This window comes from Cryptotermes secundus, unplaced genomic scaffold (genome assembly GCF_002891405.2).
Source record: "Cryptotermes secundus unplaced genomic scaffold, Csec_1.0 scaffold97, whole genome shotgun sequence".
Lineage (NCBI taxonomy): Eukaryota > Metazoa > Arthropoda > Insecta > Blattodea > Kalotermitidae > Cryptotermes > Cryptotermes secundus.
The window spans coordinates 204,291-232,183 of NW_019720561.1; the positions used below are offsets into that span (position 1 = coordinate 204,291).

General features: G+C 42.3%; 1 protein-coding gene across 1 annotated transcript in view; it reads right to left on the reverse strand.

Moving 5' to 3' along the window:
• The window catches only part of LOC111868044, a 453,072-nt gene that overhangs the window by 192,063 nt on the left and 233,116 nt on the right, over positions 1–27,893 (reverse strand). The window contains exon 2 of the mRNA XM_023858397.2: positions 18,399–18,619. Within this exon, the coding sequence (XP_023714165.1) occupies positions 18,399–18,619 (221 nt within the window). The remainder of the gene's footprint in view (positions 1–18,398; positions 18,620–27,893) is intronic.

Here is a 27,893-nt window from a genome sequence, read left to right on the forward strand (position 1 = left end):
CGAGCGAGCGAAGACAGTGCATGCCTTAGACCGCTCGGCTACTGTGACCGGCAGTGTATAAGAATAATATATAAGAATTCAGTTCGTACCTCACAGGAAACAGATCCGAACCCACGATCCCGGCTTCCGAGCGAAGACAGTGCATGCCTTAGACCGCGCGGCTACTGTGACCCGCTTCTCAAGATTAAAGCAAGCAAATGACAATTTCGCATGTGTGTGCAACATATTGTCTCTCGTCGTAAGGGAAGACAAGAGAAACGAGGGCACTTGCAATGGGAGCGTTCGAATTTGAAGCCGAAGAAGTAACTGGTACATAACGTAAGATATGCATATAAAGGGACCCTATATACTATAATTGCTACTCCTCACCGAATATTATTATGGTGATAAAATCAAGGAGGCTGTAGTGGGTAGGTCACCTGGCATGCACGCGTCAGACGAGACGCATACTGTAACATTGTGGCTATATGACACAAGGAGAGGAGACCACTACAGAAGAATAGACTTAGAATGAAGGATAAACTTAATATATATCCCGATAAGTTCATTGGATTTTTTTTCAATTTACCTAATCCTTCGAGCCGCATTATGGCCCTGGGATCTACTCAGCCTCTAACAGAAATGAGTACCAGGAGTCTTCCTGGGGAGTAAAAGGCGGCAGGCGCGTACGGCTGACAACCTCGCCGCCATCTGTCAGCCGATTGTCTAGAAAATGTGGGAAACTAGATGTTTCACAACGTAATGAGCCTCCATGGCCTATTACAGAAATAGCTTTACATTTATCTTTTATACCTTAAAATACACTGTAAAGTTGTTGGATGAATTAAATTCGTTCAGGATAACGTCCACTGGGAAGTCATTGTGATCAATTTAATGAAACTTAGGGATACATAACGTGAAGTAAATTTGTTATCCAGATAAGCGACTGTTAGCTTCTCAAAAAAGACTCTACTCCAGTGACTTTCGAATTATTACGACTATCTACACCCCCTTGGTCTTGGGTCACTCGGGTAATGGCTTCACCTGTTCAAATACCACTCAGATGTGAGCTGTACGGCCGCATTTTCGTCGGATTTTCAAGAAATTAATGGAAAGCGATCTCTTTGTACAGGTATACTAGTGCTCCTGCTACTGCTGTGTTACTTTAAGATACAGGATATGCAAATATTAACTGAATGTAATCGCAACTGCCTCTGAGAAATATTCAATGCTGAAGTTCTGTCGCGTGCAGTTGTCCAGTAGCAAAATGAATTCCATCCGGCTCTGAATCTCGTCCAACTACACATGCATGGGAGGCTGTTCCTGTTAAAGTCTCCCCGCCCAGCCAGTGAGTCAGCTATTCAGCCCATCAGCCAACTCGTTAGTCAGCGAACCAATCCAGCACGCAAGTCAGGTAGTCAGGTAGTCACGGAGGCGTTCGGCCATTCATCCTATAAGCCAGCTAGCCAATTATTCGGCCAGGTAGCCAACCAGCCAGTTATCGGCCGCCCAGCAATAATCCAATCAGCCAATCAATCAAGCAGTATTTGAGATACAAATCACTTCTCAAGAATTCTTTTCTGAAACGCATTAATGTAATTCATACTTACTTACTCATGGAGCTGAGCTATTCTGGAGGAGCCGCCAATTCTGCAGCTACTCAAGAATTTCCCTGCACTTTATGGAACCCGAAGATTCATTACCGTGTTCACAAGAGCCCTCCACTGGTCCCTATCCAGAACCAGATCATCCCATTCCATAACATCCAATCCTATCTCTCTATGATCAATTTTAATATTGTCCACCCACCTACACCTTGGTCTTCCCCGTGGTCTCTTTCCTTGTGGCTTTCCCACCAATATCTTATACGCATTCCTCGTCTCCCCCATTCGTGAATGTAATTCATATCCTGCTGGACAATAAAAGTGGAATAAATCCAAGAGAATATGCTGTATTATAAGGTTCATAAATATCTCAAAGTGCAACGTTTAACATATATGGATGTCTGTGCGGCAGCTCGGTGACATCAACTCCCGTGGAAATTTCATTCGTACAAACTTCTCTCCATGAACAACAAAATTTTGTGTACTAGCAAACTTTACGCATTTTAATTTTTGTTTGATTATACAAGAATTTAAAGTCAGAAACTAATAAACGTTATATTCAATTGCTGTATTGCTATTCAGAGAAAGAAACGTTGAGCTGGCGATTCGCCTCTAGCAAGAGCAATATGGCGCACACATGAACTCAGCAAGACAGATCATGTTAACTGCATCACACGCTGGTCTGTGTGTCGCTGCCCGTAGTTATATCTTATTTTAATTTGCCTTCTCTGTTTTAGTTTAATTTATCTCATTATACTTTACTTTTTCCTTTTATCTAGTGCAAATTTTCTTTCTTTAGTTTGCAGAACATTTCTGAAACTGACAAGCCATAACATTGCAAAGTGATTGAATGGATCCAGCAAATACATCTCTCTGTATCCACTCAACCCCTCTGACCCACTTGTTGTACCAAACCATCTGCCTTCCACTTCCAACTGACTCCACAGAACAGCCCTTCTTTACAAGCTGACAGTCACTCAGCTGATGAAGAAATTCCTACAGCTCTACAATTCAATTCATTGCTGTGTTCACAGAACAGTGCCGTAGGATCCTATCCTACGCCAGATGAGTCCAATGTTCACCTCCAAACCTTACTTGTTTATGATGATGATGATGATCATGATCATCATCATCATCATCATCACTCGCAAAACAGCCATTTTTTTGAGCCATACATAGCCTTCTTAGAAGATTGTCAGATTTGTCAATCCCTGTCTAGGTTTTCCCAGTTTCTTTCCCCCCAGAGCTTTAACATCATCGTCCATTCCATCTTCACATACGCCTTTCTTCTGGTTTGGCATTAAGCTTTCTCTTCGCAGGTCGTTGATGGTCCATTCGAATAACATGGCCAGCCAATTTCAATATCAGTGTCCTCTTGCAAACCGCACGCCCCGTAACTGGACCTAATTCTCCACTCGCTCTTGGCTCTGACTGGGCCATATATGGACCTCAGAGCTGTTCTCTCAAAGATGGTAAGAACTTTACATCATATGCAGATGGCGCGCGTGTTCCGGCAGCGTAGGTCAGGACTGGCCAGATTAACGCCTTATCTACTCCTTAATGTCAGAATTTTCCTTTGGGTTTCGTGGCTAAAATTTTGCTCTGGAGATCCGTATTTCATTTCCTGATGAGAATTGCCCACTAAGTCCCCATGTCTCCATATCACGTTTGCGTGGAAGACGAGCTTAACAAATATATAAATGTTGAGGTATAATGGTGAGCTTTCGAACCTGCGACCAACGATTGAAAACCTGTTATCTTAACTGTCCAAATTCTGTTACTTCCATACGTGACGGTAAGTGACAAGTTTTATCTTTAAATTGTATTGTATAAAATTAAAAGCCCAACAGTATTCTTTTTCATGGAACGAAGACTAAAATATAAAATACGACTGAAAGCATTAATGGTTTGTCTTTGGGTGTTTCTCGAGTGGGGGTGATCGAGGTCTGAAGTGCATTTTAAGGCTGGGGCCACACGAGCGCACGAAATGCGTCTGTTTTAACGAACGTACTTTATGACGGACGTTGCTGAGGACACCACACAGTTGCAGAATGCGGTACGTAGTTTTTTGTCTGCAATGGAGCCAGAAGAAAGCATAGCATTCGTCTCTTTTGCTTATTTCTACAACGGACGTCACGACTTTCGTTATAACGGACGCATTTTGTGCGCTCGTGTGGCCCCAGCCTGAAGGTGAAGAAAGCTTCATGTACTTATATCCCTCTCTTCCCGCCTTCTGTCAGTCTGATTGTGAGAGATGGGTGAAGCTTCAACGGACAAACATTTCGCTGAACAAACGGGTCGCGATTGTCGTCTCTAACCTGCCATTAACATTGTGATGACATTCATTGGTAGGTGGGGTTCACGTGACACCGATGTCAGGTTTGGTTATGGGACAGGAGATAACTCGCCAGCACAAGCTGTAAAATGTTCAGTTGCGGTCGCAATGTAGCAGCAGAGCCCTCACGGCGCGCCGGGGAAAACCCGTGGCTGATGGACGGAGACACACACAGAAGGGAAGGAGCAGAGGAGTGGATGAAATGGAGAAAAGAGTGGAATACAGGAAGAAAGAGAAGTAGGAAACTGGGAGGAACAATGGGAGATAAGAAGAGGAAATAAAACTAGACAGATAATAGAAGTAAAAAAGAAATACAAAAATAAATCCGTGGCCTGTAGTCCGCGAACGAACTATACCGACCCAGCGACCGCCGCGTATCAGTGAAGTTACTGCCAACTTTAGCGGATAGAGGGTATGTCGCGTGGCCAGCGAAACGAATCCCCACGGCCGTTAAGCTTGGTTCTCTAGACCGGAGCCGCTATTTCCTTGAAATAAATCCACAGTTATCCTCACGAGGCTGAGTGGACCCCATTCCAGACCCACTACTTCTCAGAAAATCTAGTAGCGCCGGGAATCGAACCCGGACCTATGGATCTGTAGCCAGGAACTTTGACCACGAGACCACAGAGGCGGTCTGTATTAGTTCACTTGCGGACTAAAACCACGGAGTTTGATTCTAACGAATTATATCAAAAGTGCAGACACCTCATTCATTTTATCTATGGTTTGTAACTCAAAAGCGCGTATCATCGAATGCAGAATGATCAGTGGCTATTGATTTAGAAATTATTTGCTAGGAAATGGACGCGACATAATTTGAGGTATTATCCAGAAATTAACCTGTAGGGACTTAGGATACCCATAGAAAACAGTACTTTTCTTAAAGTTTCTTGGGGTGGCGTGAGACTGAGTTAACTTGGTACGTCGGCCACTAATTGGCCTATTGTACCAGCCCCGGATGATAGCTGATGAGTTTGGTGCACTCGGTTGAATGAGAAATGGCAGAGGAAACCGAAGTACTCGCAGAAAACCTTCCTTAGTGCCACTTTGTCCACCACAAATCCAACATAACCTGACCTGGGCTTCAACCCGGGCCCCTACGATGGGGAACCGGCGACAAACGGCCTGAGGTATGGCACGGCCTACGCAAAACAGAAAGCATAATCTCTGATCTGCAGAAATTTAAGCCGGACATCTTCAGTAACGCTGCCACTTGAACCAAATTACGCAGAGAAGTGCAGAAATGAGAAATGTCATACTATATTACAGAGGGCACAGTTGTAGTGGAAGCTGTCAGGCGTTGTCCTGAGTACAGGGCTCTAATTCTGTGGTCTCTGAAATCACACACGTTCGTAAAACTTTGCGCTGCGAATTTTCACCTCTTTGTTCAACACGACTGCAGCTGTCTGTGTGGAAGCCCGCGATGTATGACGCCCATCCCGCTTCCCGGCGAAAAAAAAGAAAAACGCGTAACGCTGTACTAAAAATATCAAATGAATTCCTAGCAGTGACAGTAATTTTAATGAGTACAGTTCTGTCCCAAAAAGAGTGACGCAATTTAATATCTGGATGCAGAGAAATCAAATCTTCTTCTTCTTCCTCCTCTTCTACATTTCGTATTAGGCCCTTTGGCCTCTTTCCAATCAGAATTACTCTGAAATTATGGAACTAATAAAAGAGTCGGAAGGACTCCTTGGGGTGTGTAATCAGCTCTGTAGTAAGGCTGCTACCTAGACGGGACAACACAAACCGGAAAAACATTTATGCCTCGTGTGGGATTCGAAAGCATGATCTCTGTGTTTGAGCGTGGAGAAGACATTTCATGCCTTAGAGAGCACAGCCACTGCGATCGGCACCAAATATACTATATACTTCATAATAAGAGCCAAGTCCTATCTATCTGTAATTACTGCTGAAGGTATTCTGGAAGCCATTTCATAGGTCCGTACGTGTCGACAAAATGGCCGCTTGATCAAGCGCAGAATCTAAGTTTAGATCGCACTCTGGACAAAATGTCTGCGTTTTCTGTATTGATCTTAGACCTTAGGATGACCTGGTCCTTCATCCAAGAAAACATCACTGATCTGAAGAAACACTAAAGGCAGTAGCATGGTAACTGTAATCTCGACTCAAATGTGGCTGCAATGTCAAGAATAATTTATATCCACGTGTCCGGGGTTCCGTGACTAATAACAGCGGGTTCTAGATTAGATGATTTGATTTATTGACACCTTCTTTCACAATTTCTCTTATCCTCAACCAATTATGGCGCTACCACTAATCCAACGACTTCACAAATCACTACTACATGCTAGCCGTTTCCTGGAAACGGCTTTATCACAGGAACTTTCGCTTCAAGTCACTATGAAGTGCTCTTGCCATTTCTTGTTCAATCACCTTGGAATGCCGACCTTCCAGAACTCGACCAAATTCTCCAGTGCTAATTCTGATTTAATTTAGCAATAAAGAGACTCCCGCTATATAGCGCGGCGCGGTTCTCATAGAAAACATCTTCCTATATTAGGGATGCATGTTTCCAGCTCCGTTGCCTAGCACTTGGCATTGCGCGGACCACATAGAAAACACATTTTCTGATGTCAGAATTATTGTGCTACCAAGCAACGAGCTGTGGCATGTTCCACACAGAACACAGACCCCATTGTTGTGCGTTTGCTGGAACATGTATATTGAGTCGTTGTCCAGCAATGCGTCGATACGTCACACGATCATCCAGGGCTGACATAACGTGCCATTTACGGCCTAAGTACCAAGAAACCCGACTGTAGTGAACCCTAAGGATAAAACAACAGTGATGCTACTGCACAGAATACAAACTCAGTAACAAAGAGATCTGATCATCAGCGAAATGATTCGCTTTTCTGTGGAACAGCTGTGGTCCCTATAGGCATGTCTTTATTGTATTTTCTCTGTCTCATAGGGACATTGACATTACATGGTTGGTAACAATGGGCTGCGAGGTATGTACAGTATTGGTCTGCGCTTGACGGTGTACCGTGTTGCTTTCAATCTGTCAGCAGCAGAATCTGGGTTTGACCGTTTCGCTCTGCAACGTTGTTGTTGTTATAGTTGTTTGCTGTTCCAACTTGTCAACTTTCACATTAACTCTATAACTTTAAGTTCTAAAACCTGAACTAAATATCGCTGGATTATTATCGTTGCAGACATCAACTGTACCTACTGCATCGAACTTGGTCTTCAGGTCAGAGCAGACTTCTGTCTAACTCGTGAACTACCGATCAGTTTCTGAACCTATGATGGACAAGCTTAACCAGCGGAATTACCCAAGACTGTGGGCTAATTAATACGTACTGAGACCAGCCTGACCAAAGTGTTGCAAAAGTACGCCCTCAGCTTCAATCGACTCGTCAGGACACCTATCGCGTGTCGAAGGTATGCAGGAATTATATGCAAAACAGTTATATATGTCGCTGAGGCATCTTGGTGAATCACACTATATTTTACTTCACTGAGTTATATTCAGTTATCGTGCCCACAGCTTAATTGGAGTTAATATATTTATTGAGTGTTATAATCATTGTTTATTTTATTTCGAATTTATGAATACTGAGGCGTACAGAACCGTTGACAGGCAACGGCTTAATCTTGGAGGCGGTCAAGCTTACGACCGTTCAAGTGACTAAGCTGCCGTTGTAGCATAAGATACGTAAGATAGGCATGGTCTGCTTTGTAAAACCTGTACTGACATAGGACTTTAGTGTACTGCAAAGGGAAAGATTTTCAATGACATACTATATGTGAGAAATGTACACTTGACGAAAGGCCGAGCGTACTTATAAGAGACAAAACAATCTTCTAATCAGAGAATATGTTACGTAAGGACTATTACCGCAAGAGTCCAACTAAAAGAAAACCTGGTCCTGAGCCTCGAGGAGCCTGACGCCAAGATGAACTGACTGGCTGTAAACCGTCAGATGTAAAGCAACTCTGACTTTGATTTTGTACGAAGTGCAGTGAAGGAGAAGAGTTGATTGGTGAGTTAGAGAACTGCAGTTCAGTCGTGAGCTGCTGCTGTTAGATTCTAGTAGCTGAGGCACGGGGATATTTTGGGAATCCACAGTAAGGGTAAAGTCCGCTGTTGGAAACCGTTACCAGGCAACTACTGATGAAGGCACAGCAGAGTGAGAAGAATTAATACGCGCTGTAGTGAACTGTAGTGTGTGTGAATTAATGATATCATTATAGTTACCTGTAGTTACTATCTGTAAGTGGCCAATAAATCCAATTATGAATCCAACCCCGTCTATAAACACTCATACAATGACATTATTTATTCTGTTTTGCTCTGGTTCGCGTATTCTCCTCTTTATTAATAAATAACTTTATCCTTGTAAAAATATTAACTTTTAATTTGCTTTCTGTGCTCATAAATAACAAGTAAGATACTTAATAAATAAATTTAAATATATATTTTAATACTGTATGTATGCTTATATACCTCGTGAAGATGAAGGTTCATCTGAGAGTACTCCGAATGCCCCCCGAACGTAAACAGTCCATCAAAGCTTCCATGCCCACTTATACTCCATCATGAACAAGGGCTCCTAAAATATTCCAATAAACCAATTTTAGATTGCAGTGGTGTCCTATTAGCTAGTAAGATGCCGATCCCCGTGGCAGCGCAGTCTGAGGCATGAACTGTCTTCGCTAGCTCGGACACTGGGATCGTGGGTTTGAATGCCGCACAAGACATAATGACTGTGTTTATTCTGTATTTATGATGTCTTGTGAGTAGGCAGCGGCCTTGCGACTGGCTGATTTCCTGTGCAAAGAGTCCTACCGACTAGGGTTAAGAAACTGAAAAAGCAACCAAGGCCCAACAAAGGATTGCAGAGCCACAGTTAGATTAGCTACTAAAATACACGTACCCTGAAGATGGAGATAGTAAGTTCTTTTATTGCTAGTGGGGTGGGACTAAGTCCCTTGTACTGCGGCCACTTCTGGCCTACGAGTATTGTACCAGCCCCAAATGATAGGTGAGGGTGATTGTGGAGTAATTGGTGCAATGAAGATTGGCTCGGAGAAAACTTGCCCCAGCGCCATTTTGTCCACCATAAATCCCATTTGATCAGACACGGGATCGAACCCGGGCCGCCGAGGTGGGAAGCCAGCGACTAACTGCTTGAGCTACAGCACGGTCAAGGCAGTAAGTTATTCTGAAATGTTGGTACCTATCCACGAAACTACTCGACATCACATCTCAGAAGTCCGTAACCTTAAGAATTACTTTGCATTGACAAGGGAAGAATTTTCCCCCTTCCTTTTGTCTGCAGTAGAGTGGGGGGCTGTGGTGTCCCACACAGAAGTCCAGGAAGGGGAGGGTTGATATCGAACCAACCCAAACTGCCCCTAGCGAGCTCCTCTGCTACGTAACATAAGCCCACAAAGGCACGATCTTGAATCCTAATTCTGTAGTCAAAGACCGCACCGGTCTTAACGGGAAAACGTTGTTCACATACTTCACGGTTCCGCTGTCCACCTGCCTTCAGCTCTGCAGACACGCAGCGCCGCGACGTTGACAAAGATTAAACTCTGGGCGTTCCGATCAATACAGTTTTAATTCTATATGACAAATGCGTGATGCATTAGCGTATGGAGTTTTATTAATTCACTGGAGCTATTCAGCGCGATGCCGGTCACGGAAGCCGAGCGGTCTAAGGCATGTTCGGAAGCCGCCATCGTGGGTTCGAATCCCACTCAGGGCATAGTTTGGTGTGTGTGTTTTTCTGTGTTTGTGATGTCCTGTGTTTAGATGGAGGCCTTGCGACGTGCTGATCACCCGTCCAAGGAGTCCTACCGTCTGTAAAAATGATCAAGAAACTGAGAAATCATCCCTATATGCTCCACAGTGGAAGCGAAAGGGGAAAAAAATCAGCGTAATGGTTCACGCTTCTGGTTTATATCCTGAAGGTACCAGGTTTGACTCTCGGCAAGGAAAAATACTATACGACACGAGTTACTTCGAAAGCTTTTCGTGAGTCCCTCCAGATAAATGCTGCGATAGTACCTCATATTAAGTCACATATTCCACCCACGATAAATTAATATGTAATTAACACTGTTTCACATTACTTCGTTCGTGTATGTGAATCGTTCCCTTGACGAAGTTAACACTAGGAAAAGGACCCGATGTTAACTGCGACCAAATATTAAGTTTCAGTACATATGGGGCAATTGTAATTTTGCACTTCATTAAGTTCATTAACTCTTTGAGCCAAGGAGGAGGGTAATATTTCGACCTCAGCAGGAGAATGTAACAAGAGAATGGAGTAAATTAACATAATTTGTACACTTCACACGTGTGTGCGTGAGTACAGACGGGTTTTGGATTGGTAATTGGATTTATTGAACATTTACAGATCGTAACTACAAGTAACTCTAGCGCTATCTCTAATTCATACACACTGCAGTTAATTATAGCATTTACTAAGTCTTATCAGCCTGCTGTGTCTTCACCAGTCGTTGCCTGGTAACGGATTCCAACGCCGTAGCTTCCTCAGCTTGTGTTCATGCACTTACTGGCCGGTGATTGTTTCCCAACTAACTAAACTCCAGTAAACTGCTGCTGGGCCTCGTCAACAGAGTCGTTCTTGGTTTCGAGCCCCATCGTGACTCATGCCCTAATTTATGTTCGTTTCAAAACCGCTTATGTGTTCAGATATTTGGCTTCTTCTTCGACGAGATAAGGGTTTGCCTTTCTGAGTAAGTGCCACATTTGCTGCATCATAGCCTCGCATGAGTGTATCCGCAACCACGCAGCGACCGGGTAAGGGTACAAGTATTTGTATTTTACGGACACCATACATGCTCTAGACTGGTTCTGCTTGTAACACATGGGCGCGAACGGCATAGAAAACACCGCTTCTGACAGCTCTTCTATCGTTGCGTCAAGCAGCTACCGCAATGATCACATAAAGAACACCTCTTCCAAATTAGTCGCTCCCACTTTGGAGCATCGGACTGATTTCTCAGTTCCATGATCGTTTTACAGACGGTAGGACTCCTTGGAAGGGTGATCACCTCGTCGCAAGGCCTCTTACCTAAACACAGAACAACACAAACACAGAAAAAAACACATACGCATAACAAATATTCCATGCCTTGTATGGGATTCGAACCCACGATCTCGGCTTCCGAGCGAGCGAAGACAGTTGACGCCTTAGACCGCTCGGCTACCGTGACCGGCGTCTATAGATCTACCGTGAAAATTAATAGGTATAAGTTATTTATACTGTAACTGCTGCTAGTCAATACCATTCTCTTTTAGCAGAGGCTCAGTCATTCACGTGTGAACAGATGTCCCAAGGGAAACCAGACAGACACAAGACAATATCGGAAGAAGAGAGATCTCTGAGGCCATAATGACATTCTTCTCAACTGAAATAAGCGACAATTGAAACTGTATGCTGTTTCTATTTCTTCAAAATGAATTCATTGTTTCTTAGTGTGAGTCTGTGGTTTATATCTCCCGTGTGACTTCTGCGTTTGCTTTCCTCTGGCAGCTAATCCACAAAGCGGAGTTGGTGCATTTTTGTGCCATCTGTCTCCGTGGCAACGGCAAGGCGAGCGAACCGCTTGGACGAGGATTTGCGACGCTTTGGAATCCCAAGTTCAGAATAACTATGAAGGCCAAGGAGAAAACAGAAAAAAAAAAAGGAATAAACAGGAAGAAGAGGATTTTCAATACTTTTCTTTTCTCTGAACAGAAAGTTTTGCCTTTACGCTGGCATGTTTTCGTTTGACTTTTCTTTCTCCTTTGTCTTCGTTCTTTTTCGAATGACGTCACTGTCTCCACATTCTCCTCCGATTGAAGTTGCATTCATTCCACTGTACATGGCTAACTATGATTACAGGCACTCTGTAAGGCCATGGATTTCCTTCCATTCTCAGGAGGCCCATGAGAAGACTGAAGTACAGTGTGATTCTATACAGAAGCACTTTAAACCTCCACAATTTACATTTCAAACCAACGCCCATCAAAGTTTCCAGTAGCTTTCGTTTGTTTTCATTGGGTTACTTAAAACAGACTACATCCTTCTTTCGTTTCTTCTATAACTGAAGTAAAATATAAAAAATCCTTAGTAAACTCTGGGGAAATATAGTGGAAAACAATTATTTTATATATACAACAGAATTCATTTTCCTTTAAAATACAGCTCCTGAGTATAGAGGATTTTGTGTATGTTCTTTCGCTTTATAAAACTGCAGAATGACGTAGCCTAATCATTCGAACAGCCTCCGTCTGAAACTTACTGTCTTCTAGGGATTGACTTCGTTTAATCTGGTTAATAAATACTGACAAAGGGCAAAATATGTTGTTTTTTTTTCAAAAAGTCAGTAAATATGGACCACATTATGCGCCTCCAACCCCAGAAGAAAGTGATCTTCATAGTGACCGCAGTGAGAACCTCAAATCTTGCGTTCTCTCTCAAGCCTGCTTCCTAGCTGAGCCCTGCCGCCCAAGTAGTATGGTACGTATTTAACGAACTCATGTGTGTGTATGTGTATGCACGCATCGATAGCGGTGGCCGCGCGGTCTGAGGCACGAACTGTCTTCTTCCGCTCGAACGCTGGGATCGTGGTTTCGAACCCCACTCATGGCATGGATGTTTGCGTGTGCGTTTATTCCGTGTGTAGGTAGCGGCCTTGAGACGGGCTGATCACTCGTCCAAGAAGTTTTACCGACTGTCTATGATTATGAAACTGAAGAAGAGGCCAGGGCCCAACAAAGGGCTGTAAAGGCTTTACTGAATAAATGAATGAAATATATGCATGCATTCACGGATCAGTATATGTATATTCAACTGTGTTGTATAACCGCTGTGTGAAAAATAACAGGTCTTTTAAAGCACAGTGATATTGAAGACTGTCTTGTTCTGGGATGTGGCATCATGTAGATCTTGTGCGAACGGATGTTTCGGAGGAGCAAGGAACCGGCGTGAGCAGGTGGCTGCAGACTGAAGCTACTCACGCTGGTTCCTCGCTCCCGGATTCTTCTGCCCTGAAGATGGTGGGGATACCTTCCTCCGAAACGTCCGTTCTCACAAGATCTACACGGCGCCACATCCCAGAAGGTGTCATTCTTCTGAGTCGCAGCCGTGAGAACCTGAAATCTTACAGTGACATTATTTCTCAAAAATTTCTAGACAGATATGGGTAAAGGAAAAACCAAGTTGGAGCTTAAGTTCAAAGTAGAAAAAGTATGTGCTTTTTCAGTGTGTCTTAGAGGCGGAATATAAATTATAAATTATGAACTGAACCTTACGGGAATCTAAGAAACTGTGGTATCAAGTCTCTCTATTTTGTTCGCATGAAAACGATAGATCTAATATAAATAGCACTATAAAATTAAAATGGCGACTAGTTTACAGTTTTTTTTAACCTTTGACTGTTAACGTCACATCAAGCGTCGTCTGCTTCCATTTTTTTCTCGCCTTGTTATTCTAATATCGAATTTAAAAATTATCCTGCCATATAGGCTATATTTAAAACAAACAACCGGTTTACAAGATGAAAATGTACATTAATGTCCTTCATTCCCTTGAACGTCACATGTTCCTCTGATGTCATGGATCTTGAAATGCATTTCTTTCACCATTACATGACTGCCTCGTGGTCTGGATGGGAGAGACAGCCTCCATATATGGAGAATAGCTACAAATGTCTCGAAATGTCCATTTTTAACCATTACAAATAGCCAAAATGAAAAGTTTTCTAATAAAAGGTTCACTGTAGAATCCAAATTTGTTCATAGAAATATAAATAATCTTAGTACGATGTATATCTTTATAACGGAAGTAGTTCTCTGATTTTATCCTCGTTTCTTGCATGGCTTATTACTAAACCCTGAAGATGAAAGCGATATGTTCCTCCGAAACGTAGGCTGAATTTCAACAGGCTACACGGCGTTATATCCCAGAAGATAACCACCGCTGTGAGAACCTCAAATCCTACAAAAGGGAGTGGTAATTAATTTCATTTTATTGTACTTAATAGTACAGGGTTATTGTCTTTGAGGTTTACTATGGAGAGAGCTATTAAACCGTATAAAGGACTTGTTTGTGACCAGAAACAAACAACTCGTAGAAGGAAACACACTAAAACTTTTTGTGGATGTCTCAAGAAACTATAAACTGGAACAAACACGGAAAGTTGTATCAAGTCTGCTCCATCAGCACGGAATGTAAGTGGACGGAGACTTCGTCCTAGGGCGAAATTTCTTTGTTTACATCTTTTTATACTATGTTCGAAAAAGTGAAGGAAAGCGACTGCGTGCTAGACATAGGCATAGATGGGGTACTATTACTAAATCTTAAATAAATGGACAATGAAGTCGCGGATCGTATTCGTTGGGCATAGGATAAGGTAAAAAAGTGGGAACTGGTAAAAGCAACTGTTCTACAAATCGGGCATCCGTGTGTTTGTGGCGCAGGTGAATTTGGTGGTTCCGTACTTATCAGCTGATAAGATAGCTTTACCCAGAACTGTGAAGTATAGCAAAAGGGCCCATTCGTCTTTCGAATTTTCTTCAAATAAAGTGCAATGTAACTACAAACCAAAATGCTTGAACTTTTATGACAACCTTATAAATCTGTTTCTCTATATTTTCCGATGTAGTGCCATAGAATTACCGCTTTACGTATTTTATTAATTACCGTGGACGTAAACCGCCTTTACACTACAAACTCCAGTTCCTTCTCTCCTCGTAACCAAGCCAGGAATGGGGATAAAGAAACAAAAAGTATTATTATTATTATTATTATTGGAGGGGGTGGGTTTCCCCATGCACCGCGACCAGTTGTTGAACTATTGTACGTCCCCCTTTGATATTCTCTGTCGCCATACCCTGCCGGTACTGGTGCGTCCTATCAGCCCCGTTGAGCCAACGAAGACGGCCCTCGGTACCTTGATGCTTCCCCCATCTACCAGAGGCATTGGAAACTGCTTGGGCGGGAAACTTGCCTAATTTTGCTCATAGGTCTCCTAGAGACACATGATCTTTTACGTGCCGTAAATCTACGACACGGGACCCACGGCTTAAAGTCCCTCCCGGAGGACTTGTTCCCTGAATTTTTCCGCCCTTAAAAATTCCACTACCTCCGCTGGGTTTGAACCCGCGTACCTTGAGTCATGAGGTGGGAACGTTACCCCTAGACTACCAGAATTATGGAACTGCAAAACCCATACAGCAACAGGTCGATTTACTTGTCAAAATTTTAGGAAGCGTCGTTTATTTCTGATTTATTTAAAGACTTTTATCGGTGGTTCAGATTATATATTATGACGTATAGATCCATTGCTAAGCAACGACTCGGTAAACGCATTCCCGCAGAAACGTACGCGCGCGCAACAATATGAAGTCTATTGCTAGGCAATGTAGCAGTAAACAAGCATTCTCAACAATATACAGGCTGTTTTCTGCGTTCTCCGTGCAGAGGAGTTATAAAGGAACAAAGAATGTCGTTTGAGTTAGGTGTTATTAAATAATGGGTCGAGTTTTTGAGATGGCAGTCTAAGGTGATTGAGAAGAAATAGCAAGAATGGAATTACACTGTGCAAAGAAAATTTCATATGTGATTTGAAGTGACAGTGGGACTGTTATAAATCCGTTGGCAGGATACGACTAGGGAAAACCGAGAACCCTAGTGCGTCTGTAACGTTGAATTGTGAATTTCAAATATCAGCGACAGCGCTATATCGGCTGTAGTCCCGAGTAGTGTGACTAAAATGTCAATAAATCCAATCATGTAATATAGAGCCCGTCTTACAAGTCACGCACACCCCCTTTACCTAACAATATTTTCGAGGGAGATCATTATTAGTGCATACTCAAGTACAAGTCCTTTCGTTTGCAGGGAATAAGAAACATTACGAAATGTCTCACTGAAGACAGCTTGTCTCCGAGGCGATATTCGATCTCGTGACCTCTCGAATAAGACAGCAAAACTGAGATTAGTGGCGGGGGTTTCCAGTCGTCATAGAAGGTCGCAGCAATTAATTAAGCATGTCAAGTGCAGGGTTACAGAAATGCATAGCTCTCGGAGGTTCTGAGTTCATGAATCCTTCTGTGAACAATGCGGACAACCAATGCACTGACGTCACCTCTGGCAACTATGAACGAGCATTCACGTTGCAGACGGAACCTCGAGCAGCCGTGTGGCCGGATAGCAAAGCAGGTTCACACACATGCCTAGGGTCAGTCTCTAACACGCATACACCATGCTTCCTGATACATGTCAGACAGGTTTGCACCTTCGCTGTACCACGTGCACCATGAGACAATATATACATATGTCCATGATTTATTCTAAGCGTCTTACAGTGCATACATTTATTCACCTTACTCTTCTCTCTTGCACTACATGTTTCAGAACAAAAGTGCCATCTTCAGGTGCTTTTCGATGTATGTCAAACTACTTCATTGCATGCCCTGTTGTCTTTATACTAAAATATATATTCGTCATATATATTGATAAATTTTAAATATTAAAAATATTAAAACTGTTCAGGATTTGTCATCCTTATGTCGTATCTCAATACGCGAGTCACACCTATCTTCTTCTATCGGAGTATTCTTCCTACTTTCGTGTGTGTATTGTGCTTTGTGTTGTGTCTTGCTCCTGTGACTGCGTGTGTTACACTGCTGGGCCTGCTGGGTCTGTATCTGTAGTTCGTTCAACGACACTAAATCACATAATACAACTGTATCCTTATTACCAAAGCACCCGTCAATAATGCAAGAGTATTTTTTTTAATATAAAAGACATCTAAAATATGTTTCTCACTAAAAGTGTCACTTTAATACTTTACGGTGTTGTTAAAATTATAAAACGCCATTAAGATATTAAAAGTATAACTTCTACGTTAAAAGTGAAACCTCTAGTTTTACATATATCTCATCTCATTTTGCAACTTATTTCGGCTGCACATGGGCCATTATCAGGTAATTTCCCTTTGTTTTCGGGGAGACCACTGCACCTTTCACTTGTCTATCGTCATTGTTTCGTTTTTATCTCACGACTAGAGCGCTGTCCTTATGCTTTTTTGCGGCCACAGAACTGCAATGCATAATGTGTATTGGTATGATTAGTGAGAAGGGCCGCCCCATACCTCAAGCGGTTAGTCACTGGCTTCCAATCGCGGCGGCCCGGGTTCGATCCCGGGTCTAGTCAAGTGGGATTTGTGGTGGACAAAGTGGCTCTGGGGCAGGTTTTCTCCGAGTACTTCCAATCATCATTCCACAAATTGCTCCACAATCACCCTCACCTATCATCTGGGGTTGCTACAATAGGCCGGAAGTGGCCGCAGTACAAGAGACTTAGTCCCACCCCACTAGCAGTAAAAAAAAGATTAGTGAGAAACATATTCTAGATGTCTTCTATATTAAAAAAAAATATTGTTGCAGTACTGACGGGTGCTTTGATAATAAGGACAATACCTCAATGCAACGGGATGTTGAAATATAATACACGTAACGTCCAAATTACTGAATAATATTAAATTTGGAAGGTCTTACTTCCAACAGTTACAGCGGGCTCTTTCGCAGAGTTTAAAGAGGCCGAGGCGTGAAGCTGAACCCTCATCTCCAAGTAGTGCTGAGGTCAAGAATACATGGATCTACACATACGATGTATACTCCCCCCTATACGTTTTCATGGCGTATTGCTTAATTAGTTAAGCACAGGGACAATTTAATTTTCATCGTATTAGGGGGATGTGAACGTGTGGTGTAGTGGCCTATTGCAGCTTACCATCCCAGAATTTACGCGAAGGGACTGAAAAGCTCATGAAATCCCCGGTCATGATTGTAGGTGTCACGACCAAGAATCGAACCGGGCATGTCCAGAATATAAATAAGAAACGCTATATCTTCAACCATCTTATTCGGTTAAATGAGAAAATAACAGTCTCTCTGTCTTACTCTCGCAATGTTTCAGCTAGTGGAACTGCAGAAATGGATTTCGATTAAATGTGATATGAACGTCACGATATTAGAGGCTTTATACTGTCTCGAGCATGTGTGACTATAGACGGGGTATGAATTGGGAATACATTTATTGACCACTAGGTCGTAACTACAAACAACTAGCGATGAGTTTCATATTACTAATAACTCCACTCTAAGCCTTCTGAGTCTGCTTAATTTTAATTAGAAGGATTGGAAAAAAAAATTTCAAACATTCCACCAAGAAATATTAATGCAAGTATCATAACACAGTACTTATTCCTTTGTATTAAGAGGTTATGGACTGGCGAAACAAATGAATATAGAAACCATTCAGTTATACATATTTGTACACAATTATGAGCATTAAACAGTAAAATAAGGATGCTTATGATATGCTTGAGACAAAATTCTGTTCTGTCTGTTGGTGTTTATACGAACAATCTGATATCTTGGATGCCTGCCCCCCTTACGCATATACAGTACTGCTACTAACCTGCATGTAGCCCATATGACAGTGGGTTGCGTTCACAAGGGTACCAACTTTGAACTTCTTGAACCTGATGCGAAGAATCCAGTCGCGTGGAGTGCCACGGAAGGATCTGAAGCGATACCAGCACGTCATCGGCTTCCCTATGTTCTCTGGTGTCACTTCCGGGCTGGAGACATCTTCATAGATGTCAACTGTCTTGTTGCAGTGGTCCCGTTTCACCTCGGCTGTGGAACAAGGAACAGGCGCGTTAGTTTCTGTACAGAGTTGTTTAGACACACAATCACGTGACACCTGCGAGTGACAGCGTGGCGTGTGGTCTGCTTCAGTGGCGTAATCTGGTTGTTACTTGGGCAAAAGGAGAGCTCGAGTTTGTGAGTAATTTCCTCACGAAATATGAAATAAGAATTTTATATGATATGTTCTCTAGGAAATGAGTACCAGGATTGACATCTTCAGGGACCTGAAAGCGTGTATCTTCTGGGATATTACGCCTTGTAGTCCGTTGAATGTCAATCTACGTTTCGGAGTAACTTATCGCCTCCATCTTCAGGGTAGAAGCCAAGGGAAAAACCAGTATGAAGTAGGTAGCAAGCAGAGCCGATTCCTCGCTTCACTTATTCCTCGACCCTGAAGATGGAGGTGCCAAGTTCTTCGGAAACATCTCGGTTGACTTTCAACGGACTACAAGGCGTTATATCCCATGATACAGAACTCTACGTAACATCTGTGAGAACCTCGAACCCCATATGATGCTGTGTTCTTTGTTATATACAGAGCACGGATTTTGATGACATGTCATCTTTTTTTCCTTGTATCCTATGCGATGCTCTTAAATATATAAATCTCGGATGTGAGCTGCTGGTTACAGAAATGTAAATTTTATAGGTGATTTTTTGTCATTTTTTTGACATTTTTAGGTTTAAGGTCATTTTTTCACTTTCGGGGTAATTTTTTGGTAAATTTTTGTACTTTTAAGGGTATTTGTCATTTTTGGCCATTTTAGGGAATTTTTCTTCATATGTTTTCTGAAATGTGAATAACATGGGAGCGAAGTGTTCTTTCGTTTCTCCTTTAGGTCATTTTTCAGGATATTTCGTTCATTTTATAGGTCAGATTTTTAATATTTTCAGGTCATGAAAATCCGGGCCCTGCATATTATATTTTGGGTCATTTTTCTGGATTTTTTCGGTCATTTTATATTTCATTTCTAAAATATTTTCAGGTCATCAAAATCCGGGACGTAGTTATATAGGTATCATCATTTCGGAAGAAACCGCTGCATCCATCTTCAGGCTACAAGTTTATTTTTCTACCCTGATAAAAGAAGCGTCATGTCCCAGAAGACCGTAACCGTCACAGGATTCGTAAATTTTTTTTCATTATATCAATATCTGTGAATTAAGTATGTAAGTCGTTTTTTTTTCCTGTGGCGCTACAGCCCAAATTTGGGCCTAGGCCTACCTTCATGAAACTCTTCGTTTCACTTCGGTTTACTAGATCTGACACATACGGTAGGACTCCTTGGGCGAGTGATCAGCTCGTCGCAAGGCCTCTACCTGTAGACAAGCACAGAAAAACGCACACAAACATCCCTGCCCTGAGTGGGATTCGAACCCACGATCCCGTCTTCCGAGCGAGCGAAGACAGTGCATGCCTTAGACCGCTCTGCTACCGTGACCGGCATGTAAGTCGTTACCGGTATATAATCATCAATGTCATCATCATCGTCATCACCATGCCTTTCCCTTGCAATACTGCTCATGTCTGTTCCAACAGCAACAAGTTTTCTTCCTGGTATTCGAGAATTCCACAGTCCTCCAGGAAAACACAAAGCCTGTAGTCCCGAACTGTGTGAATAAGGTGTCAATAAATCCAATTATCCAATCCAGACCCGTCTTATAAATCACGCTCACCCTCCTACATCTGACAATACCAATGTTAGTTCCAGTCAGCCAACAATTTGTTCCTACTTATAATAAGGTGAAGAATAAATGGATCTATACATCCACTCCCACATACGTCTTCATGACGTAGTAGTTAATAGTTAAGTAGAGAAACAACTTTACCTATACCACGTATCTGCTACGGAAAGGCTCAATTATCCAGAGAAGTAATTCCCAAACCCAGCTCCAGCAGAAGACCAGTGTTCTGAGGGTTCGACTGACCACGTGCTCCAACACTGAAATCAAGCTTTTCTAGGCGTTCCGCAATGAACGACATGACGTTCTGGTGCTCCGTGAAACGAAAATTTTCCACCATTGATTTTTCACTAAATTGTATACTTTAATTTCTAAGAGAATACTTCGAGTCTAGACAACGAATTTTTTCCTTATAACAAACATTCTTAAAAAGAATTACAGATGAAAAATTAGAAAAGTTTTAAGAGCCACGACATTAATGTGACTTATAAATTAGTTTGGTGAGCCAAAAGATTCACAGAACTGAACAAAATAAGTCGCTCTTTTCTGTGGCGGTCATATCGGTCCGCTCTGTACTGAATTGCACTGAATGTGTTACTAATTGTAGGCTCCACACATTTTCTTCGATTCTAATCACAGACATCACAGTCCCTCACAATGTAATTACTGTATTCATTATTCATGCTATATTCCTCTGAAAAAACAAATTGATTAGCAGATAATTTGAGCCACATTTTTAGAATATCCAATAATGAAAGTTGAATGAGGGTAACGCTTGGTTAAAAATACGTATAGGGCATTTATGAGTTCAGAAATAGCCCGATACTTACATTAAACTATTCGATGAACTATTTTTTACAAATATAGTGAAGATATATCCGTTAACTGTTGAAGACAACTGCCTCCTGTGACATTATGACATCTATTCTTGTAATGTTCATCGACATTTTCGGGAACGTACTGTCATGTGTCCGGGGATCCGTGACTAACAATAATGGGTTCTGGATTGGATGACTGGATTTATTGGTACTTCCATTATAATTACAATCAATTATAATATCTCACAATCAATGGCTCCATTCCTTATTGGACTACGAGTATCTTCTCTTCTACTGTGACTGACTTGGTTCTGATCACTTCTTCAGCTTCCGCTGTCCGCTGAATAACACTCCACAGCTGAACACTGAACTACTGAACTGCCTTCTGAATTCTCTTACGACTGAATCAGTGACCACTCGAATCTGAGTCTTATGTTACGACCAACGGTCAGTCGGCCAGTCTGTCTTGGAATAAAGCACCCATCTGTGGCTTACGACCATATTTTTATTACTGTCAGACCGTTGCGGGTTTGTTGATGTGGGGCGCCCTCTCTGACGAGAGGACGGGTTTATCCTTTCTATATGCTGCTGGCTTTGCTAGCGCTACTCGGGTCCGAGTCCCTTGAGACTCGCGACAATATTTTACTGCCTCAGATTTGAGACTTCCTTCTTCGTCTCCTCCTACGAGTCGCAGGGTCACGGTGGAGGTATTCGACCACACCTCCACACGGAATCACACTCGAATCAATCACGTGTCCCCGAACAGTTCGTGTATTATTGCGTGCCTATTCGTTGTCACGTACGTGTCTTCGCGAGCCGTTTTCTAGCAATAGACTATTCTGGCTTTCAGGCGTCATGTCACAGTATCCTTCTTCAAATTATAAGAGTTTTTAGATAATGAAAATTAGGGTTGTACAATGTCAAGGATTATTGTACCGGACTGAAATCCAGAGGATTCCGTAAGATCGAACCGTTAAACGCGTGGCAGACAACGCAGACCAGCGAATACTATCTTATCAGAAATATTCACCGCTTACTAGGCAATGGCTGTACAAACGCAGTAGTACAACAGTAGCCAATGTGCTCTGATCTGGTGCAACGCTACTATATAACATATTAACAATTTCTGTTTCCGTCCCTTCCCCTTGTTTCGTCCTCTTGTGCTTTATATCTTTCTCACACCGCAAGTGTTAAGATTAGAGTCTCGTATAGTAGGCTCGTTACTGCGGTTCAAAATCGCTTGTAAAAACAGGGTGAAGAATCAAGAAATCCTCATAACTAAAACTGAAACTGTTTTGCGAATATACACCAAAGAGAAAAAGATCCGTAATGTCCGACAGGAAGACATGGGAAAGTTTTCATCCGTGATTATGTCGATAAGGACCACCTCTGTAGTCTAGTGGTCAGAGGTTCTGGGTTCTATTCCCGGCGCTGCCAGATTTTCTGAGAAGTAGCGGGTCTGGAACAGGGTCCACTCAGCCTGGTGAGGATAATTGAGGAGCTATTTCAAGGAAATAGCGGCTCCGGGCTAGAAAACCGAGATTAACGGCCGTGGGGATCCGTTGCGCTGACTACGCGACACCCTCTATCAGCTAAATTTGGCACTAACTACGCCGACATGCGGCAGTCGCTCGTTCGGTACCGTTCGCTTCCGGACTATAGGTCACGGAGTTTTCTTTATTTGATTATGTCGATAAGAGAAGTAACAATCATATGACTGCTACAGCATTTGTGCAGCCAACACAGTGTGTTAGACAATGATGATCCTCACCATCGTCGGCTATGAAAGAACGGAAGGTGAAAATCGGAGACTCGTGAAAATTACAGCAAGAAATCTGCAATGTCCGAACACTTGTCGAATCCAGCGCTCCTGGAGGAATAACTCTGATCTAACACGTACTAATTCATACAGATTACAGATTTGTGGGGCTGTTAAGAACAGAGATGGAAATAAGGGAAATTATGATAAATGAAACGACATATAGACTTCATCCATGAACGACCTGAACAAGGCAGAGACATTACTCATGAGATACCACATAGTTTTTGAAATAGAGGACAGATCTTTTTAAAGGAACTTCTTTGTGTTGGGGTGGGGGGTCCTGGGGATTGGGGCAGTGGGCGGATCCTGGTGGCTAGCCGGGTCTGGTACAGTTCTATGGCGTGGATCAATATGGGAAGACACAAACACTGGCTGTTCTTTTCACCGCGCTTACCAACACACTCTCCGGAGAATACACACACACAAAAAAAAGCGTGCGACAGAAAGGGACGAGAACAAATTACTGAACTAGGTTAGCTTCCCTTTTGAGTACAAAACAAAAGGAAATTTTTTTGTTAGCTAAGCATGACGAAATAAAAATCTTGACCTCGGGAAAAATAATGGAAGAGGAAAATTAGTGAAAAGAGAGGTAACAGAACACTAGAGGCTTTGACATGTTCTGTTTGCAGAAAGGTACGTCTTACTTATCCTTTACACTTCGGGGCTATTTGGGATCCTCTGACTTACAGTAATATTTCTGGATTCATGTGGGCGGCCCGAAAAGTACGAAGACGAAATATCACATGTTTATGGTTGGCTGGGCAAAGCAATAATCAATTACTGCAAAGAATTCGTCTCGACAGGGAACAACTTATCATCCAAATAAGGGGGGGGGGACATGTGAAAGCGTAAAATAACTACGTATTCTTTCCTGGGAGGAGCCATTCTATGTATAGTCTTCTTCTACTATTCATCCTGTTCCCACTTGGAGCATAGGGCATAGGTCAAACCATTCGTTTACTTCAGTTTATTAATCTAAGACAGTAGGTAGGACCCCTTGGACGGGGGATCGGCCCGTCGCAAGGCCGCTATCTAACACAAACGCAGAATAAATACAGACATCCATGCCTCAAGTGGGGTTCGAACTCACGATCCCAGTGTTTGACCTGGTGAAGAGAGTTCATGCCTTAGAACGCGCGCCCACTGGGATCGGCTCTATGTATAATGGAACCTCTTTAATCCGAACTGGTTTACAGCACCAAAAAGAAAAAAAAATATGTACCTCCAAAAGTTTAAAATTTTATCTAATTATTTTAACTTCTGGAAACAAAAATTAATTCTTATGAAACATATTACAGTGTGTTAGTGAACCTGGCTCCTTATTTAGCGGAATATGTAACCCGGATTCCGCTTGCCCCGAGCCTGGCGTGTCGCCGAACGTCCGCGGGTTCCGGCCGATGTTTACAAAAATCTCAAGATTTAAGAATGTACTAAAAATCGATTATTTTTATTTAAAATCCAATTATCTTGAAGTTTTCGTAGTCCGAACGAACGAGTGATTATTTGGTTCGCAGTATCGAGGTTGTAGGTCGATTAGAGTGGCCGCGCGTTCTGAGACATGAACTACTTTCGCTAGCTCAAACACTGGGATCGTGGGTTCGAATCCCACTTGAACATGGATGTCTGTGTGGGTTTATTCTGTTTGTGCCGTTCTCCGCGCAGGAAGCAGCCTTGTGCCGGGCTGATCCAAGAAGTCCTACAGACTGCGTAAATGATCAGGAGACCGCAAAATCGTCCAAAGCCCAGCAAAGCGCTGTACAGCCATAGATACGAGACGGAGATAGGGTTTTACTGTACATCCGAATCCCCATATCTATTGCGTATATTTTACTAAATAACGATATTTTCTTCAATAGAGTTTTATTGGACACTTAGGGCAGTAGATCAGAAACAACTGGAAAGCTTCGAAATGTGGTGTTGGAGAAGGATGGAGAAGATCAGTTGGACCGATTATGTGAGAAATGAAAAAAAGTGTTAATTAGAGTCAGTGAGCAGAGGAATATCCTACACGAAATAAGAAAACGGAAGGCTAATTGGATTGGTCATGTTTTACGCAGAAACTGCCTTCTAAAAGAAGTTATTGGAGGAAAGATAGAGGGGCGGATAGAAGTGACCAGAAGACGTAAGAAGATTCTGGATGACCTTGGGGACAGAAGAGGATACTGTCATTTGAAGGGGAAAGCTCTAGATCGCATAAAGTGGAGGAACTGTTTTGGAAGAGACTGTGGACCTGTCGTCTTGACAGATTACTGATGAATAAATGAATAGTTTTATATACAAAAATAGAGAATTTTTACTGACACAACTACCATGAGGCATTTGGTTAATGAAACTGAATTTAGAGCGACGATTCCTCATCAGTTACATATGAACTGAAGAGGTATCAGTTATATACTCAGTGTTATCAAGGGCACGTAGCACAAAAATAGTTGTAAAAAGGTAAAGTTGTCCCTGTGTTTAACTAATTGAGCACAACGCCATGAAGGCGTATGTGGCAGTGGATGTATAGACCCAAATTTCCTTGATGTCAGCACTAGTTGGAGGTGAGTGGTCAGCTTCAAGCACAGGCCGCTTTACATCCGGGGAAAGAGCCCCCGGTAAACATTAGAAAAGAGGCTGGATGGGCCAGAGAGCAGGTCTGGACGACTTGGAGAAGACAAAATTCTTGATCTTACCGGTACTCAAACCCCGACCCCTTGGTCGTCCAGCCTGTAGCCAGTACCGATACCCACTATGCTAGGCTCACTGAGACAAAATGCAATATACTTCCTGCAGTAGGGGATGGGCGTAAACCAGAAAACTCTATGCAAATATTTTCACTGTGAAAACAATATCTAAAATCAGAATGCCTAAAGGCGAAATCACGAAAACAAACACACTGCAGCAGGTGGATTATTAAAAATGGAAGAACTAGACATTAGCCGTTTCACAATAATTCCAAATGCATATTTGAGAGAGAACAGACTATACATCATCCTCGCTATTAGAGTCAGAGGTAAAAGTAATGTTTTTATCCAAAATTAATCCCTGTACATACTGTGATGTGCGATGGTTGAAAGAATTAAATTAATTTTGAAGTTATAAACATGCGGATTAAATAACTAACTTTATAGAAGTAAACCTTTCCCTGTGTTCGTAAGATCTGAGGTTTTCACGGAGGTGACTATGAATAAAGCAGTTTTCTGGGATGTAGTGCCGTATAGAAGTTGTGTTAACCGATGTTTCGGAGGAACGTATCGCCTCCATCTTCTTGTCTTCTACCCTGAAGACTGCTTTCTTCCCTTGTGTTTAATTAATACTCATGCCATAAAAAATATATAAGTTAGCCCCTAGCTTGTGATTTGTATTCCGGAGACTCGAAGTTTGAATCTCAATCGAGACACCTGACACATTCAATGACGACTTTGTTGTGCTTTCTCTCGGTTTTTTCATGAAATTACTTGGTCACCTTAAATTAGGCCACAGCCACGCCCTTCCAAATCCCTCCCAATTCATTTAGTTCTGGTTCTAGCTGGGGGTGAGCTGTATGCTTCACACTGGAGGAAAGACGTCACAGTCCCTTCCGGATGAGAAATGTGTGGCACCCAAACCGATATGGACACAGCGACGAAGCGAAAAGCCACTGCACCTGCAGAAAGCTGCATTACGGTCTTCCACCCTAAATACTTTTCATGCTCTTAAAGCTATACCAGAAGAAGTATAGGAGCCCAGACAGTAAGTCGGTCTTCACAACATCCAGATCATCTGTGAGACGCAGTCAGACTAATATACCGTGGATACCGGGGCCATTTCTCAGGGAATACAGCGGCGGGAGCATGATGTTGACCATTCACCTCCAGTTAGTTCCCAAGTCAAAAAGGGTGGAGCTATACCTCCATTCCCTCATACGTCTTCATGGAACAGTGCTAAATTAATTAAGCACAGGTACAATTTTAACTTTTTTTTTTAGCAAAATAAGTAGTTTATAACTACGAGCCCTTGTTGTGGATCGGGTTCTCGGGTGAATTTATTTGTGTAACTGGAAGCGCCTAACACGAGCGATGACTTCTTCAGCATGTGAGTGATGCGTGTAGTCTAAACATAGTTCTGCAGGCGATGTGACTGACAACACCGGAAGCACAGTATGCTGTTCAGCATCCGTACAGCAAGCACGGCTGAAGACAAGGCTCCAAATTGCGCAAAAATTGGTTACATAAAACTGAAACGAAATCAAAATATAAAATCATTATATGAATATTATAAAGAAACTAAAAATATTTAAAAAATTATGTGCATCTGAACCACAGAAAATATAAGTGGGTTAAAACGTAAAGCTATCCCTGTACCAGGCCGTGAAGGCTCACGCGGTTGAGACGTTGAGGGTCCCACATTATCTAGACAAACGGCTCACAGATGGCGGTAAGTTTGTCAATCTTACGCGCCGGCCGCCCTTTAACCCCAGGAAGATTTCTCGTACTCATTTCTGTTGAGAGGCTTAGTCGACCCTAGGGCCATAGCGTGGCTGGAAGCGTTAGGTCCATTGAAAAAAAAAAACCTCATGGGACTCGAACCCGCGACCTTCCGGCTTTCATAATGAAAATTATGAGAAGAATAGATCCTGCATACGGCAGTTTTTGTCTGTTAGAAACTTCTGTTGTTCTATTAATTTTCCATACTTTCCAAAACTCTGAATATCGCTTTATACACAACTACAATTTTGCAAGTTGATTTGTATGGGTGTGAAACACTGTTCTCTTACTTTGAAGAAAGACATAATTACGAGTTTCAGACAACAATGTGCTGATTAAAGAGACTGAACCATAAGAGAGACGAAGAAACTGAGAAATTTAAGATAAAACATAACAAGAAATTCATAATATTATTGACTTTTTTTTTTTTGGATATTTTGCCCCGTACTCTCTTTTTTATTTAAAGCAACGGTTCGAAGACTGTGCTATGC